The following is a 20,217-nucleotide window of genomic DNA, read 5'->3' as shown; positions in this document are numbered from 1 at the left end:
AATGACATAGTGGCCTACTAAATAACATATGTATTTTTAAAAATGCCAGAGGCAGTCAAGCATACATATACATATTTTTTAAACCATGAGTAAATCGGATGAGCCTGTTAGAGAGAGGATGAAACTGCGCCCTGGATCTATATATTTTGAGACAGCAGCAAAGCAATGTCAAGTCAGCCAGAAAAAGGTAGAGGTAACTGTGGTCTTATCTTGAAGTTTAGACAGAGTGAGCCATTTTTGCTTGGTACAATAGTGAAGTGAAATGAATGTCAGTGTGTGTGTGTGTATGTGTGTATGTATATATATATATATATATATATATATATATATATATATATATATATATATATATATATATATATATATATATATATATATATGTCACATGGCTCTTTAAAAAAATGTATTTGCTAAAAATCCCCAGAAATGGCTCTTTTCTGAAAAAAAGGTTCTTGTCAGTTTTTCCTGGCTTTTTAATATTGTCCATATCGATAACGGGAATTCGACCAAAATTAAGAAATATATCGTGATATAAATTTTTGCCATATCGTACAGCCCTAATGACAACAGAAACTACCTAAATTGCCTTGATTAAAAGTTGACATACCCTGGTGAGGGCATCATGGTGGCACAGTGAGTAGCATAATCGCCTCGCAGCAAGAAGGTCTCTGGTTTGAGCCTCGGCTAGGTCAGTTGGCATTTCTGTGTTGAGTTTGTTGATGTTCTCCCCGTGTTGGCTTGGGTTTTCTTATATCATACCTTGTATAAAACAGAAAAGGGATATAAAAAGATAACCAAAGAATTGGGAATGCCAATCAGCAGTGTTCAAACCTTAATAATAAAGTGGAAAATGAGGATTTCTGTTGAAACCAAACCACACTCAGGTAGACCAACAAAAATTTTAGCCTCAACTGCCAGAAAAATTGTTTGAGATGCAAAGAAAAACCCATAAATTACTTCAGAATAAACACAAGCCTCTAAAAATCTGTGTGCTGGTTCGAGCCCCGACTAGGTTAGTTGGCATTTCTGTGCGTGGGTTTCCCCCACAGTCCAAAGACATGTGGTATAGGTGAATTGAATAAGCTAAATTGGCTGTAGTGTGTGTGAATGCATGAGTGTATGGGTGTTTGCCAGTGTTGGGTTGCAGCTGGAAGGGCATCCGCTGTGTAAAGCATGTGCTGGATAAGTTGGCGGTTCATTCTGCCATGGCAACCCCTCATTAATAAAAGGACTAAGCTGAAAAAGAAAATGAATGAATGAATGAATAAATGAAATAACACACTTCTTGAGCTGATGATAATAACCTGCGCTTGATTATTGACGTGCTTTTGAAACCCGATCCTGTCAGACACTGACAAACGCGAGAGTGAAGCGTGAAAAAACAAAGGAGAAGCCGGAAAAAAGGAGCACATTATTTTTCAGCAAACATGAACAAAATGCCATGATTAACTAACTTATTATCTTCACCTTTTGGACTAATATGAACCGGGAATGACGGAATTACTCTCTAACAGAGACTACATCTGCTGAAGATTACAGACACAGATGAGAGGTTTTCACTGACTGTAGGCTATATTTTGTGTTGTTTTTTAACTTAAATACGGACGAAATGTCAGCTATATGTAGTTCTTCTGTAGTTGGTAACATATCGGAGACTGTAAGGGGCTGTATGTGTTTATATATGTTCATTTATTTAGTTAATTGATCCAGCTCTATTAGGGACCGGAAACATTGATGGTTAAAACCCATAACCCAAAACTCTCAGTGCAGAGTAGAGTACAGCAGACCAGAGCCAGAGCAGTTGCACCAGCAGCAGCTGTTGAGGAGTTGAGATGCTCCGCTTCCTGGACAACTCTACTCGAGCTCAGATAGGATAAGACCAGCCTCAAACTCTTCAGCCTCAAACTCCCCATCTTCCCCATCTTTAGTCAATAAAGTCTCTTTTGTATTGAGTCATTTGTTCAGTTCAAGGGAGTTGAAGCCGCTTTAAATTCTGTTATATTCCCTTTGAGCTAATTTAAAGTTAAAGCACTACATAATTGTGTATTACGTGTGCGAGGCCCTACAGTTGACTAAATCTACTCTAGATTTAGTTGACTAAAATATATTTGTTAATTTAATTAAATATTGTACACATTTATTTATACAAAATATTCTGACTTAAAATCTAATAAAACAGACTTATTAAAATATGGAATATAGCTTTTCAATTGAAGACCAAAAATTAGATATGCACTGTTCATTCATTCATTTTATTTTCCGCTTAGTCCCTTTATTAATCTGGGGTCTCCACAGCGGAATGAACCGCCAACTTATCCAGCATATGTTTTACGCAGGGGATGCCCTTCCAGCCGCAACCCATCTCTGGGAAACCATAGCGAACTCAGGGAGAACATGCAAACTCCACACAGAAACGCCAACTGACCCAGCCGAGGCTCGAACCAGCGACCTTGCTGTGAGGCGACAGCACTACCTACTGCGCCACTGTGTCGCCGACACTGTTCATTTATATAATAAATAATATGTGAAATTGTCTCAGCAATCAATCCACATGTAAGAACAGGAGCCATCTGAAAATGCAGGATTATTTAGCAAACCCTTTATTTTAACGTAGTAAACTACTAGTCTTTTTAACCAGCCTGTTGAACAGCTTCAAGCCATTAACTCTTGAAAGGCCTTAAAATAGTTTGTCCACTTTGCAATGTTAGTCTATAGCAAGCTTTCAAGAGTTCACACTTAGCTGATGATTGATTATAAAGCTTGTTTGGAATGCTGTCCCGGGAGAGAGAGCCCTGAGCTCATAAGATCCTCGAGCCTGGGGCTCCCTCCCTTTTGCAAGGTGAGAGGGGAGTTTGAGCTCAGGCAGATCTCGATTACTCCCCTGCTGTAGTAGCTAATGAACAGATAGTGATTGCTCTTAAGAGATAACTACTTACAAGGAGCATGTCTATGGTGCTGATTTGGATTAGTCAGTTAACTTAAGTTGCATGTTTTTGGATGGTGAGAGGAAACCGGGGAACCGCCATGAACCCTGCCGGGTTCATTCTGCTGTGGCGACTCCTGATACATAAGGGACTAAGCCGAAGAAAAATTAATGGATGAACGACTAAAAGAAAAAGAAAAAAAATTCACAGGAGGGCAAATAATTTTGACTCAACTGTATATTTCAAGGCAGACACTGTTCCACAGAGTAAAAGTTTTATGGTCAGATGAGACAGCGCTTGTGGCATAAAAAAAGGACAAGCCTTCAAACCTAAGAACACTTAGGAACTGTCAAACATGGTAGTGGGAACCTAATGTTTTGGGGGTGTTGTTCAGACAGTGGACCAGGGAATCTAATCTTTGTAAATAGCACCATGAATAAACATTAAAATATTTAATAATATTGTTTAATAATTGTGTAAACTCTGCAGGACACTGTTCCAAGAGGTGTAGGTTTGGAAAACAGCACATTTACTTGCACACTAACAAGCAAATGACTCACTAAATCATCTTTTTGGAATATGTCTAGGCGGTAATTCTAGAATGCAGGTTATGTTGCATTTTTGACACCTCAATAAAGGTAAAATGTTAATGCCAATGTGGTAATACATTGTGAAAGGTGCTATTGTTCAAATATAATAATAATAATAAGTAAATAAACAAATATATGTATATATATATATATATATATATATATATATATATATATATTTTTTTTTTTTTTTTTTTTTTTTTTTTTTTTTTCTGATGTTTGTATATGCACACATCGTCATTATGCATTTGCTTATGTACACGCCACATTTTGGACATTCTGGATAGGCAATATTTGCATCCAGAGCATGAAACTGAAACACAAGCAATCATTGTTGTTGAAATAAAGAGTCTAAAAAGAGTCAGATATTGTTATTGTTTTAAATAAACTTCATTCAGTGTCATTCATTTGACATGGAAAAATGTTCAAAAGAGTAAAATGCAAAACTAGCTTTTTATAAAAGGCTGTTTGAAATGTGTTAAAATGCAAACTTACTTTATATTATTGTTAAAATATTTTCAATAGCAAATGTAGAAATATTTAATTGTGCATCTCAATCAACTCTATTTTAATGCATCTGCATAAAGACAGATTATCCTCAGTATTAAATGATATCATTTATTGCTGATGAAAAAACAATAAAGAGGTTAAAATTCTGGTTTGACATGTTTATTTCAGCTTGTGTTGGTAATACATGTCATAATACAAAAGGATTGTAAATATTTTAATAACCAACTTTATTTTTTAAAGAATAACCATTATTTATTTTCACTGAGGTAAATAATGTTCAGTGATTCACTTTCAACCAGTCATTCTAATATAAAGACATGATAGAAATAATAAAGACAACTCTATAGGTGAAAAAGAATTACCCATCATGCCCATAACCATCATACAGGGATCAGTAAAACACAAGAAATTAGGAAAAATATATAAAACTGATCAGATGCCAGATATTAATTAAACAGACACGAGTTCACAGAAGAAAATCATTCTGCATAACGTGAGAAATATTAAAGCTTTACTCAATGAAATCACATGACTGTCAGTTTGATCAGTCCTCAAAATCACAATACACTAAAATGTTATATCAGTCCAATTTTAAGTAAAATGTGGACAAAACCAACTGCTGTTTTATTTTTACATGTAATTTATAGAATTAACATTTGGGTTTTTCTATATTTTACCCAACTTGAGTTGAAATAACCCAGCTTTTATACGGTGTCATTTCAAAAAGATTTCAAATCCTATCATAATGCATTAATGCCTGCTGAAGTTAAATATTTTATGTAAAATTATTACTTCAGTGATAAATGAACACATTCCTCATCTTACTTCTTCACTCTCAGTAGTTTCTGCAGATGAAGTTGAGTCTGTCAGTTTCAGGACGGCTGATCCAGGTCTGATTTCCTCCAGACTGAACTGCTCCAGATCTCACTGTGGGCTCACAGTCCTCCTCTGATGTGCCGTTCCCTGGAGCCCAGTTCTGATAGCACACGGTCTGTCCACTCACCCAGAACCAGATGCCCAAAGCGCAGGACTGACGTAAACCCAACCACACCGCCTCAGTAGACGCCAGTTTAACCACGTTCATCACACGACGCTGCATCTCCACTGACTGAACCGAGACCAGATCCACATGATTCTGTCTGCAGTATCTCAGAGCTTCAGACCACGACAGATTCTGCTGGATCACAATCAGTTTATCTGAACACAAAACAAAGCAGAAACTAGAGAGAGACTGATCAAAAACAACATGCAGAACAAACACTGTGGAGGAATTTGACATGTCAGACATGTAGAGTCAACTTTAAGAGATCTGGAGCTGATGATGGATTGAGTGTGTTTGGAGGATCTGCTCACCTTCATGACACACAAAAGGAAGCTGCCATCTAACACTACACAAGTAGTCACTCCATCGTCCCTGATTGACCTTTTCAACCGCTGAACAGTGTAAATGATCTGGAGTTTGAGGTTTATTAGTATTCCAGTATCTGAATGAGGAGTTGCTCTGATCTGACCACTGCCATGTGTCTCTGAACAGACCGATCCAGACTTCAGATCCAAATGTCTGACTGTCATTAATGAACTTCTCCAACTGTTGACTCTCATTCTGGTTCCTCACACTGACCAGATCAATGTGATTCTGTCTGCAGTAACTCTGAGCGTCTCTCCAGTTCCTCAACTGATTGACAAACACCAGTCCTGTGCTCACTTAAAAAAAATACATTTATTTTATCAGTTTATTGTTATTGAACTGAAGCAGCGGTGAAATGTTAAGAACAAATGTTTATCAATATTAAAATGGTTACTATTTTAAGTCTTTAAAAAATGACCTGTTCGACTACAATTTAGCATCTCTTTTTTTGTTTAGTTAACAGCTTTGTCAAAAATATCTGCTACAATACAGCAGATTTGACTCAATGTAAATGTTATAATGTCACATTTATAATTATATTTAAATGATCATTTGTAAAATGAAAGTTTGTTATAAGTTTGTACTCACTGTTGTAGCAGATGAAAGTCCAGGTGGCAGTACATGCCCCAACAAACCACTTTCCATTATTCATAACAGCACAATTATCACCGCTGTATGGTTGTCCAGATGCCCAGTTCACAAAGAGCACAGGATCACCTGAAGACCAATGCCATTTACTATCATTTGTACACTGAAGACCAATCCAGACACCTCCATCATTCACTTCCACACTCTTGTTCAGCTGGATCATGTCGTTCATGTTGTCAACAGTGGCCAGATCTGTGTAATTCTCTCTGCAGTAACTCTGAGCTTCAGCCCAGGTCTTGTTCTCATTTATAAAGTGATACTGACGCTGAACACATTCAGATATGGAGCAGAGAGCTGTGAAAGAGACACTTTGCTTTAATGCTTTTCAGAACAGAGTCAAGCCTAATGAAACTATAAACCATAAATAAAACTACAAACACACTCACCAATGAGGAGAAGAGGGAAATATAGAGTTTGAGCCATTTCTAAGGAAGAAACACAGAGATAAACATGTAAACAATCAGATTAATTTTGGAGTAAAACATTTCAAGTGTAATATGTAGATGTGTGTGTTCTTACCTCAGAGCTGGTGTGTTGCTGTCTTCAGTCTGGTGTTTCTGTCTGCAGTTTTAGACTGTGTGATTATTCTATAGCTGCTCTTATCCTTCAATAAACACGTCACATCATTTGTTTATTACTCCAAACAAAAGGCTTTTTAAATTTTCTTCCTCATTCAGGTGTATTTGCATATTTTTCTCTCTGTTGATCACTGCTTCTGTAGTTTTTTGAATGTGGTCAAGAGTCGAGTCTACTGTATATGCATCACAGCGTGTGATTCTTCTGTATCTGCTCTCATCCATCTTACAAAACATCAAGTATTTTGTTTATGACTGTAAAACCCCCGTTTCATATTTCAGTTCTCTATATTTGTTTATCAATATTTTTTTCTGCTATATTTGCACACTGGCATCTGTCATTTAGTATCAGTAAACCTGAATAAAGGTAGATATAGAACATTTTTTAAAAGCAAATGCTAGTAATTTGCAGCAATAATGGGTTATTTAAATGACTTCAATAAAAGAAAACAAACATACACTGACACATACACACACACATATATATATATATACATATGCATACATACATACACACACACACACAGCGTTTGCGTGTGTATTAGGGCTGTGCGATAAATAAAAATTTCATCAATTGCAATTAGCTAATAGCTGCGATATGAAATATGTATTATTTAATTTCCCCCCCGCCCAGAGCAAATCCATGCATGCCGTCTTTGTGTGACAGTCTTACTAGCTATGGAGTGAGCACACTTTTATTCTGTCCAATCAGAATTGTGCAACCGAACTATACGGAACGCCCACAAAAAAATAAACAAACAAACAAACAGAAAAACGCGGACGAGTGGGATGATGGCGTCTGCCGCTTCAGAAGCATTAATAGACGAATTTATATGAATGAAAAACAGGACATCGGTAATATGGGAATATTTTGTTCTCAAAGTCACACAAAATTCAAGTTTAAAGGGCACATAGGTTTTCCCTTTTCTCATATTTAATATAAGTCTTTTGTGTCCCCAGAATGTGTCTGTAAAATTTGAGCTCAAAACACCCATCAGATTATTTATTATAGCCAGTAAAACTTGGTTGCTGTTTTTTTGTACTGGGCCTTTAAGGCTAGTCCTCCCTGCCCACCGTTCTCTCGTGCCTGTCAGCAACATGCCTCAATCGCCGCCCTCGGCTGCCTCAGGAAGCAGATTTCACGTAACGTGTGTGAGAAATACGACAGTAAGAATTTAACAATCAGTATTTGATGCATTTTTTGTAGAGCTGCAACAATGAGTCACACACAATGTCATTACAAAGTACACGTGCACACACAGCGAGGACACACACACAGAGCAGACAAACACACACACACACACACACATAGCGCAGACACACACACACACATAGTGCAGGCACACACACTCATAGCGCAGACACACACACATAGCGCAGACACACACACTCATAGCGCAGACACACACACAGAGAGAGAGAGAGAGACAGCGCGTTGAGCTTTGCACTCATTTTGCACGCATATGTGACATGATACTGATAATATCCACTGCTGTATGGATATCTGTTATATTAATGTACAAAATAAACCTGATTTAACGTCCACAAACCGGGATTGAAGCATCTTCTTTTGTAATTGTTCTGACACGCGGCTGTGCTGATTAAGTGAATCTGAAGTGAATCGCTATAATTCATTGCTTTGCGCTCGTCCTGTCTTGTTGATATGATTATATGCGTTACTACGGATACATGTTAATGCACGCAGCTGTCAATCAATATTGGTGGGCGGGGGGACCGCACTCCTACGTAAACTTGCGGTCGATCTGAAAACCGCTCCAATTGGTCCACCGTTTTTATGTTGTTAAATTTGAAAAAAAAAGCACTGGGTGTGTTTATTTCACCCCAATATGACAGTTTATACACTATACTTACACACATTTCTGTCCAAACTGCTTGAAAAGTAGATTTTTCACCATAGGTGCCCTTTAATGTTTTGATAACTTCATGTGTATTCCACAGGCATTTACGGCTCGCGATGCAGGTGTGTGCCTCATCTGTAGTGACTGTCTGTAATGTAATGCACTATAAAAATATAATTTGTCATTTCATTTTCATAGGACAGTTACATATAGATGCATTAGCTGCAGAATTTTAAAGTAGTTTAACAATTTAAATGCTTCTTATTGGATATTATGTCATTCAATGCGAGAGATGGTGGTGCCCAGGAACCCGAATGACTCCACTGCAGTCTAAATGACTCTGAATGACTCTTCTGCAGTCTGAATGACTCTGAATGACTCTTCTGCAGTCTGAATGACTCTGAATGACTCTTCTGCAGTCTGAATGACTCTGAATGACTCTTCTGCAGTCTGAATGACTCTGAATGACTCTTCTGCAGTCTGAATGGACTGTTTGCTGAGAAATATCACCTTTTGATTATTCACAGAATAAATATGACACAGCTTGTTATTTATTCATGAATATACTGAGATAATTTCTTAAGTATATATATTTTTCGACACTTTAAGGATATTTTTGGAGAAAATATAATGAATTTTGAGAACTTATGTGTGGAAATCACAACTTTCAAAGATGATTACCTCTTAAATGGCAAATACTTGTGTATCAGCATTAGCACAATTGTAAGAAATTGATATTTGATTGTTTGCTTGTTTTTTGTAGATATTTGACGGATGTCTATAGTTTCAATGGTACAAAAACTCACATCGTCAGGCCCTTTTACCAGAAAATCCCTTTACTGATGAGATAATTCAGCATGTTCACTCACATACATACATACTCTCTCTCTCTCTGTCTCACACACACACACACACACACACACACTGCCCTGCACATTTTGTCCTTTAATACAGCAGTAGGATATATGATAGAGATGCGCGGATGGGCTTTTATTTCATCCGCAACCGCATCACAAAACTCATCATCCGTCCGCCATCCATCCGCACCAATATTTCTGACCAATTTTTAAAACCGCACCCGCCCGCCATCTGCTGATTGGGCTCTTTATTTGAATGGCTTATTCCTTTTTATTATTAAATGAATGTTTCTTTATTGATTATTAGAGAATAGAGAATGACTTTAATGTAGACATGTAGTTAATCCAAACGTGCAAGCCAAATCCAGCATTAATTGACGACGCTTTGAAGTGACGCTAAACGATACGAGGACGTGTCTTTGGTCCTCGAGTCTTTTCCTTGCGTTCCCTCGCATCCCGAAGGGGTGGAGCTAAGACACGAGGAAAGAAAGCAAGGAAAGGAAACGAGCATGCACAAATAAGAAATGAGAAGCACCCTATAAAGCTCTCAGAATATCCAACACGAATATCAGCAGTGAACTCCGTCTCCGATCGGCGCACAGGGACAAAAATAAATAAATAGCCTAAATTAAACGCACTGTACTGTACATTTTTTTATTGTAGCCTAATAGAAAACGCATTTTGACACATCATTTCAACATGCTGCTATTTAGCCTACTACTAAATGCCTATTTCACTTTATTTTTTAGCAAATAGATAGAATAATAAGTCATTTACATTATAGCCTAATAATGTTCACATTTGTAGTTGTCCATAGCAACCCCAAAAACTTATCTGCTTGTCTTGCACATCTAATTAATGGGCACAGTTTTTCGACTTTTTTTTTTTTTTTTTTTGCTGTGGAAGTTATTGAGCTTGTAGAAATCGGAAACAACACCAATTCTGCGACACAAACGAACCTATATTGATATCTCTATCAGACAATGCCTATTTTATATGCCAAAAGAAACAACAGGCAGTAAAAAATATTAAAATAAATATCTTAATGCATAGGCTATAGTCGCATGCTTTGGCAAACAGTTGAAAAATAAAAAATAAAAACGTCATATCGTAGTTAAGCCTTATAGGCTCAGTCACCCACACAATTAGAAATTAAATTAGCAAAAAAAAAAAAATGCCATCCCTCTTTGAGCGAACATGAAGTCTGACCAGGCTAAATTGCCTGTGACAAGTCTATGCCCCAATAACCCATGAACTTAGGATCATCCCCGGAAACTTGAAGCATAATGAAATACTACGCTTGCAACAAAGAAATTCTGGCAAAATAACCTTAAGCCTCAGAACGTAAAAGCAAGGCCAAATAACTAATACACAACGTCTAGAATAGAACAGGCTAAACCAATATGAACGTAAAATTATCAGCTGACCGAACTCAAAAGTTTATATTAAACATGGGCTATGTGTAGTCTAGATATAGGCTAATTGGTTTAATATGCCTGACCTTAGGTCTAGTTTGAATTTTCTTGGCACTATGCAGGAATAAAATAGCATCTACAGTGTCAGGATTCAGACGAGAGCGCCTGGCATCTATAACGCGCCCTGCTGCACTGAAGGAGCGCTCGCTCACAGCACTTGTTGCTCATAGACTCGACTAGACATATTTCTACTTGATGAAAATTTGACTAGTTCAAAGTGTGCTCGATTTTTTGGATGTAGGTATAGTCAGATCATATTTAACAATTTATACATATTTTTTTTATTTGATTGGTACAACCGCCCGCCACCCGCCCGAATTTAATTAAAATATTATTTTCGTCACATCATCCGCCCAATCCGCGGTTTATCCGCTGAGTCCGCGGCTGTAACCGCCAACCACGCATCTCTAATATATGAACTGCCCCCTTAATTTGACCCACTCAAACAAAACTCATGCACAGAAGACAGCATGAGCATTTATAGCAAATAAACTCATGTAAATATTATCCCGCCTGCTTTTTGAGCGCTGACAGGCGAGGTCTTACATCTTTATGATTGATTATTGTCTTCATCTTCTCAACAGAAAGGGCTGCTATCGGCTTTAGAAATGAAAGCGTTGTTCACTGATGGCGGGAAGAATAGCCGCGGTTACAGTCTATATATGTATAATACGCGGTTATCACAGGTAATACATAATAGACACAGTGGAGAAAACTCAGGCACGCTCGTGTCTGGATCCTCAAGTATCGCTTTAACAGCCAAGAGGAGAGGAAAAGTTACCTCACACACGGGCCAGCGGGTCAAATGTCCAAAGTGAGAGAGGCAGAGATGAAGTTTCCGTAGTAATGAAATAGCTGCACGTGTGCTGTGCCGCCTTCACTCGCCCTCGCGCCTCCGTCCTTCGCCATAGTATTGCGACACCGCACATAGGAGAAAAATGACGTCAGTACGTAATAACCCGTTATGATCTATTACTGAACCGATATCGATCATTTTGACACCTCTAGTAACGAGTAACGATGCAGCTCATGAAAAATCTATTGGAGTAAAAGTATTAAACTCATCGAAAATATGTACTTAAGTAAAAGTGGAAGTAGGAGAAAAAAACAATACTCCAGTAAAGTACAGATACTGCCTTTTAGTACTTAAGTACAGTAGTGAAGTAGTTAAGTAAAATATAGGCTACAAAACGGCTTTTATCAGCCATATCAGTTTGCTGAGTTATCTGTATTTTTATCATTATTATTTTTTGTTTGTATAATAAGCTACACTATCTCTCTAATTTGAGTTCATGCAGGTTATGTGACATTTTTGGCACCTCAATAAAGGTAAAATGTTAATGCCAATGCAATAATACGTTGTGAAAGGTGCTTTTGTTCAGTTTTTATTATTTGTAATTTATTATTTGTAATTATGTAATTTATATTATAATCTATAATTTATTATTATGTTTACTCCTGTTATTTTTGTTTGTTTATTAAACCATGAATACATTTGTATATGTGCGCATTCTCATTATTCATTTGCTTATGTACACAACACATTTTAACATTTCAGATGGACAATATTTACATCTCTGACATGAAACTAAAGGATGAACAGTCGGTTATTGTTCTAATAAGAGTTTTTAATAAGGGTCAAATATTGTTATTGTTTTAAATAAACTTCATTCAGTGTCATTTATTTGACAAATGCAAAAATGTTCAAAAGAGTAAAATGCAAAACTAGCTTTTTATAAAAGCTGTCTAGAGTGTATGAAAATGTACATTTACTTTCTATTGTTGTTAAAGTGTTTTCAATAATAAATGTAGAAATGTTTAATTGTGCATCTCAATCGACTCCATTTTAATGCATCTGCATTATCTGCATTAAATAATATAATTTAATTCTGATGAAAAAACACTAAAGAAGTAAAGCTGCTGGTTTGACATGTTTATTTCAGCTTGTGTTAGTGATACATTTCATTACACAAAAGGATTGTAAATATTTTAAAATGACCAACTAAAGAATAACCATTATTTATTTTCACTGAGGTAAATAATGTTCAGTGATTCACTTTCAACCAGTCATTTTAATATAAAGACATGATAGAAATAATAAAGACAACTCTATAGGTGAAAAAGAATTACCCATCATGCCCATAACCATCATACAGGGATCAGTAAAACACAAGAAATTAGGAAAAATATATAAAACTGATCAGATGCCATGTATTAATTAAACAGACACGAGTTCACAGAAGAAAATCATTCTGCATAACGTGTGAAATATTAAAGCTTTACTCAATGAAATCACATGACTGTCAGTTTGATCAGTCCTCAAAATCACAATACACTAAAATGTTATATCAGTCCAATTTTAAGTAAAATGTGGACAAAACCAACTGCTGTTTTATTTTTACATGTAATTTATAGAATTAACATTTGGGTTTTTCTATATTTTACCCAATTTGAGTTGAAATAACCCAGCTTTTATACGGTGTCATTTCAAAAAGATTTCAAATCCTATCATAATGCATTAATGCCTGCTGAAGTTAAATATTTATGTAAAATTATTACTTCAGTGATAAATGAACATTCCTCATCTTACTTCTTCACTCTCAGTAGTTTCTGCAGATGAAGTTGAGTCTGTCAGTTTCAGGACGGCTGATCCAGGTCTGATCTCCAGTCTGAACTGCTCCAGATCTCACTGTGGGCTCACAGTCCTCCTCTGATGTGCCGTTCCCTGGAGCCCAGTTCTGATAGCACACGGTCTGTCCACTCACCCAGAACCAGATGCCCAAAGCGCAGGAGTGACGTAAACCCAACCACACCGCCTCAGTAGACGCCAGTTTAACCACGTTCATCACACGATGCTGCATCTCCACTGACTGAACCGAGACCAGATCCACATGATTCTGTCTGCAGTATCTCAGAGCTTCAGACCACGACAGATTCTGCTGGATCACAATCAGTTTATCTGGACACAAAACAAAGCAGAAACTAGAGAGAGACTGATCAAAAACAACATGCAGAACAAACACTGCGGAGGAATTTGTCATGTCAGACATGTAGAGTCAACTTTAAGAGATCTGGAGCTGATGATAGATTGAGTGTGTTTGGAGGATCTGCTCACCTTCATGACACACAAAAGGATACTGGTTGTTGGAATTATTATGCATGTATTCACTCCATTGTCCCTGACTGAAATGTTCAACTGCTGCACGGTGTACAAAAGACTGAGTAGTAGGTTGATCAGGTTTCCAGTATCTGAATGAGGAGTTGCTCTTGTCTGACCACTGCCATGTGTCTCTGAACAGACCGATCCAGACTTCAGATCCAAATGTCTGACTGTCATTAATGAACTTCTCCAGCTGTTGACTCTCATTCTGGTTCCTCACACTGACCAGATCAATGTGATTCTGTCTGCAGTAACTCTGGGCAGCTCTCCAGGTCATGTTCTGATTGACAAACACCAGTCCTGTGCTCACTTTAAGAAAAACAGATTATTTTATCAGTTTATTCTTATTCTGCTTTGTATGTGAACTGAAGCAGCGGTGAAATGTTAAGAACTGTTTATCAATATTACTATGATTACTATTTTTAGTCTTCAAACTATAACCTGTTCGACTATAATTCAGCATCTCTTTTTCTGTTTAGTTAATACTATATTTGTCAAAAATACCTGCCACAACATTGCAGCAGATTTGACTTGAATTTTTTTAGATTTTTGTTTAGCAACGTAATTTTTTAAATGTCACATTTATTCTATTTAAAGGATATTTTGTTAAATGAAAGTTTATTATAAATGTTTAAACTCACTGTTGTAGCAGATGAAAGTCGAAGTGGCAGTACATGCCCCAACAAACCACTGTCCATTTCTCATAACAGCACAATTATCACTGCTGTTTGGTTGTCCAGATGCCCAGTTCAGAAAGAGCGCAGGATCACCTGAAGACCAATGCCATTTACTATCATTTGTACCCTGAAGACCAATCCAGACAACTCCATCATTCACACTCTTGTTCAGCTCGATCATGTCGTTCATGTTGTGAACAGTGGCCAGATCTGTGTATTTCTCTCTGCAGTATCTCTGAGCATCAGCCCAGTTCTTCTTCTCATTTATAAAGTGATACTGACGCTGAACACATTCAGATATGGAGCAGAGAGCTGTGAAAGAGACACTTTGCTTTAATGCTTTTCAGAACAGAGTCAAACCTAATGAAACTATAAACCATAAATAAAACTACAAACACACTCACCAATGAGGAGAAGAGGGAAATATAGAGTTTGAGCCATTTCTGAGGAAGAAACACAGAGATAAACATGTAAACAATCCGATTAATTTTAGAGTAAAACATTGCAACAGTTAACAGAGAAACACAAATGCAGAGTACACAATAATGAAGAATATATAAAGTGTAATATGTAGATGTGTGTGTTCTTACTTCAGAGCTGGTGTGTTGCTGTCCTCAGTCTGATGTTTCTGTCTGCAGCTCCAGACTATGTGATTATTCTAGATCTGCTCTTATCCTTCAATAAACATGTCACATCATTTGTTTATTACTCTAACCAAAAGACGTTCTTATTTTTCTTCCTCATTCAGGTGTATTTGCATATTATTTCTCTCTGTTGATCATTAGTTCTGTATGTTTTTAAAGCGAGTTTATTTGAATGTGGTCAAGAGTCGAGTCTACTGTAATATATCTCACAATGTGTGATTCTTTTATTTCAGCTCTCCATCTTTCAGGACATCAAGTATTTTGTTTATAACTGTAAAAGCCCCCGTTTCATTTTTCAGTTATTTGTTTGTCCAAATGTTTTTTTTTATATATTTGCACATATTGACCAGACAAGTGTACGCTTGTAATTTGCTAATATTATTGATTATTTAAATTACCTTGGGAAATTGGGGAAGTAATAATAATGATATTAGCCCTCCTGTATATTTCCCCTTGCAATTTCTGTTTAACAGAAAGAAGTTTATTTCAAAACATTTTGTTTATAATTATTTTTTCAGGGTTTTCACCTTTATTTGACAGGACAGTAGAGAGTATTGACAGGAAAGCATGAGGAGCAGAGAGAGGGGAAGGATCGGCATAGGACTGCAAGGTGGAATCAAACTCAAATTTTATGTGTGCGGTCACGTGATGTGCCGTGTAGTATGGATGGAGAACTTTTCAGAACCGCGAAATGAAACGCCAGTGTGTTTCCCGCAATTTCTCTGCACCTCCCTTCTGTTTCTTCTCCATCTCTCTGACTCTCAACTATTTTGACAAATACACACTGACATTGCACGCTCACACAGAGCCCAAAATAGGAGTTTGTGATTGGGCCAGCCCAATGTAAATAAAGAAAAGAACCAATGGGCTGCAGATTGTCACATGGGCTGGTCTATCCGAAAAAAAAAGCATCTTATTTTCAGAGCGTCACAGATCACAGCATCGTCAATTATTTAGACAGAAAAAAATGATAAGCTGCTAAGTCTTTTATGGGCCGATCAGATCATAAGATGATGGTCAGCCCAGCCCAAAAAGTACGTCGGCCCGGGAAACTGCCCAGTCTGCCAAACGGCCTGTCCGCCCCTGGCGATCATAAGCAAAAAGGTGTTTTATGGAACAGCCTGTCTTAAACTGATCAGCTATATGTTTTTCTTTCCCTTAATTATTTATTTATTTAGGCGCATGTACTCCTGTGCTATCGGAAAAGTAGTGTAATGGCGACACGCCATCTTTATCAGACTCGAGCAAACTCCGCCTCTTCATCCACTCCACCCTGAAGCTCCAGCTGGCCCTCTTTTGCCCAAAGTATTCGGCGGGCCAAAAAAGCCCGGACATGGCCTTGATGAAACCCCGCTTTGGCTTAATCAGGCCCCGGTAGTGACCGTAGAAACTCGACTGGCTCTGGCTCACTCGCTTTAAGAAGAAGAGCACTCCTCCTGAAGAAGAGCAACCTGGATAATACCCTATTGAGCAATTACAGGCCCATCTCAAATCTCCCTTTCATTGGCAAAATCATTGAAAAAGTTGTTTCAGAGTTTCAAAAATACAGATTCAGGCAAACTAACAGTGCTGGTACTGCTCGATCTCAGTGCTGCATTTGACACTGTCGATCACAGCATACTTCTGGATAGGCTGGAAAACTGGGATGGGCTGTCTGGGACGGTCCTCAAATGGTTCGAATCTTACCTTGAAGGGAGAGGTTACTATGTCAGTATAGGTTAACATAGGTCGAGGTGGACACCCATGACATGTGGAGTCCCACAAGGCTCGATTCTGGCACCTCTCCTGTTCAACCTTTACATGCTCCCTCTGAGCCAAATAATGAGAAAGAACCAAATCTCCTATCACAGATATGCTGATGATACTCAGCTCTACCTAGCCTTACTGCCTAATGACTACAGCCTCATTGACACCCTCTGCCAATGCATTGATGAAATTAACAATTGGATGTGCCAAAACTTTCTTTAGTTAAACAAAGAGAAAACTGAAGTCATTGCGTTTGGGAACAGAGATGATGTTCTCAAGGTGAATGCGTACCTTGGCTCTAAGGGTCAAACAACAAAAAATAAGGTCAAGAATCTTAGTGTGACTCTGGAGTCAGATCCGAGTTTCAATAGTCATGTCAAAGCAGTTAGTAAATCAGCATACTATCATCTCAAAAACATAGCAAGAATTAGATGCTTTGTTTCCAGTAAAGACTTAGAGAAACTTGTTCATGCTTTTATCAGCAGCAGGGTGGATTACTGTAACAGCCTCCTTACTGGCCTTCCCAAAAAGACAGTCAGACAGTTGCAGCTCATCCAGAACGCTGCGGCCAGAATTCTGACCAGAACCAGGAAATCAGAGCACATCACACCTGTCCTCAGGTCTTTACACTGGCTCCCAGTTACATTCAGAATAGATTTTAAAGTATTATTACTGGTCTATAAATCACTAAATGGCCTAGGACCTCAATACATTACAGATATGCTCACTGAATACAAACCTAACAGATCACTCAGATCTTTAGGATCAAATAAATTAGAAATTCCAAGAGTTCAGTCAAAGCAGGGTGAATCGGCTTTCAGCTACTAACAGCGCCCCCTGCTGCTGGAATCAGCTTCCAGAAATGATCAGATGTGCTCCAACATTAGGCTCATTCAGATCTAGACTAACAACACATCTGTTTAGCTGTGCCTTTACTGAATGAGCACTGTGCTACGTCCGACAGATCGAACTACTATGTTTTTCTCTTCTTTTTCATTCTTTTATAACACATTTTATCTGTTTTTATGCTTATTTATTTCATTTTTTTACCATTCTTATTTTTTGTTTTTATTTTTCTTATAATTGTTTCTTTTATACCTGTTTATGTAAAGCACTTTGAATTGCCACTGTGTATGAAATGTGCTATAGAAATAAACTTGCCTTGCTTTAGGCGCGATAGTGGAAACGCGGCTAATGTCAGCAAAGCCTCAAAACCAAGAGTCACCATGAAAACAGATGCCAACAATCAGCATGCCACACCTTTACTTTCTTATTCTCCTGTTCAATGGCGAGTTACATTCTTTAAGCTTATCGCCCCCTATTGGTAGTTGTAACTTATATAATATTGATCTTAATTATTTTTAATAATTATTTTTTTCTGTGTTTTCACCTTTAATGGAAAGGTTAGTGGAGATTAGGATTACATACAGACAGGAAAGTGTGGGGAGCAAAGAGGGGAACGATCGGCAAAGGACCTTGAGATGGGAATCAAACTCAGGTCACCGTGAACACCTCAGTGCCGTGTGTCAACACTCTAACCACTAGGATATTGGCGCCGACTTCGATCTTAATTTTTTTAATAACAAGAATTATAATTTTATGAGGTGATATATATTTTTATAATAAAAAACAAAAAAATATAGATTTTATTTAAAGCATTCTGCTACAAAAACAATAATGCAGATCCACCAGGTTAAATAAGAAAGAATTTATTAAACTGTGCAAATAAACATTATCTTATAATGACGTTAAGTACACTATATATTTATAAATACTCTATGAAACACACGTGTATAAAACTCAGTTCCCTCTGTTTTTGGAGCTGAAAGCTGTTTTTTTTTTTTTGCTTAAACATGTCCTCAAACTTATCTGAGTATGTCCCATAACCTGCTTTCTGGATTACCCCCTGGATTATCTGCTCAAGGTGTGTTTAATAAATGTGTAAACTCTACAGAACACTGGTTGTCCTGTAGGAGCAGGTATTAAAAACAGAACATTTACTTGCACACAAATAACTTACAAATTCAGCTTTATGGAGTAACTTGTAGTGTTGGGGGTTATTCTAGCTCTTTTTTCACAGCAATACAGGTAAAATGTTAATGCTAATAATGTTGATTTACAAGTAATACACTGCGAAAGGGGACTATTGTTGATTATTTGTATTGTATTATTTTTGTTTTATTTCATATTTCTGATGTTTACTCCTGTTATTTTTGTTTGTTTGTTTATAAAACATGAATACATTAGTATATGTGCACATTCTCATTATTCATTTGCTTATGTACACAGCAGGCTTTGACATTCTGGATGGACAATATTTACATACATAGTGTATCTGACGTAAAACTGTGAGATGAACAGTGAGTTACTGTTTAACTAGAGTCAGATATTGATATTGTTCTTATTCAATTTCATTCAGTGTCATTCATTTGACAAATACAAAAATGTTGAAAATCGCAAATTACAAAACTAGCTTTTATTAAAGGCTGTCTGAAATGTATTTAAGGGCACATAGGTTACCCCTTTTTCATATTTAATATAAGTCTTTTGTGTCCCCAGAATGTGTCTGTAAAGTTTCAGCTCAAAACACCCATCAGATTATTTATTATAGCTGTTTGAAGTGTCTATATTATAGCTGGGAAAAGGTTGTTACTGTTTTTTTGTACTGGCCCTTTAAGGCTAGTCCTCCCCGCCCACCGTTCCCATGTGCCTGTCAGCAATCGCCGCCCTCGGCTGCCTCAGGAAGCAGATCTCACGTAACGGGTGTGAGAAATACTACAGTAAGAACTTTAACAATCAGTATTTGATGCAGTTTTTTGTGGAATTGCAACACAATGTCGTTACAAAGTTCACGCACGGAGACAGCGAGGACACACACACACACATACCGCAGACACATACACACACACATAGCGTAGACACACCACTCATAGCGCAGACACACACACACACACACACAGAGAGAGAGAGAGAGAGAGACAGTGCGTTAAGCTTTGCACTCGTTTTGCACGCATATGTGACATGATACTGGTAATACCCATATGAAAAATCCTGCATGATTCATATACGGCAACCATGTCTCTTTCTTATATAAACCACTCAGAATTTCCTCATATGTTTCATGCAAGTCCAATACATGTCCTA

At 37.4% G+C, this 20,217-nt stretch overlaps 2 protein-coding genes across 2 annotated transcripts; both read right to left on the bottom strand.

The window, feature by feature from the left end:
- Positions 1-4,577: 4,577 nt before the first annotated feature.
- LOC130232595 (macrophage mannose receptor 1-like) lies at positions 4,578-6,503 on the bottom strand. Its single transcript, XM_056462573.1, has 4 exons — positions 6,467-6,503; positions 6,021-6,374; positions 5,378-5,728; positions 4,578-5,221 (listed from the first exon to the last, which is right to left on the bottom strand). The coding sequence occupies exons 1-4, from the start codon at positions 6,501-6,503 to the stop codon at positions 4,860-4,862; spliced, it is 1,104 nt and encodes a 367-aa protein (XP_056318548.1). The 3' UTR covers positions 4,578-4,859.
- A 6,933-nt stretch (positions 6,504-13,436) lies between these two features.
- On the bottom strand, positions 13,437-15,124 carry LOC130232594 (macrophage mannose receptor 1-like). The gene is made up of 4 exons (XM_056462572.1): positions 15,088-15,124; positions 14,648-14,995; positions 13,962-14,315; positions 13,437-13,805 (listed from the first exon to the last, which is right to left on the bottom strand). Exons 1-4 carry the CDS (start codon positions 15,122-15,124, stop codon positions 13,447-13,449), a joined length of 1,098 nt encoding a protein of 365 aa, XP_056318547.1. The 3' UTR covers positions 13,437-13,446.
- Between the last annotated feature and the right edge of the window lie 5,093 nt (positions 15,125-20,217).

The sequence above is a fragment of the Danio aesculapii genome, chromosome 7 (genome assembly GCF_903798145.1).
Source record: "Danio aesculapii chromosome 7, fDanAes4.1, whole genome shotgun sequence".
NCBI lineage: Eukaryota > Metazoa > Chordata > Actinopteri > Cypriniformes > Danionidae > Danio > Danio aesculapii.
Note: the sequence above shows the minus strand (reverse complement) of the source record. Positions and strands in the feature narration are given on the sequence as shown.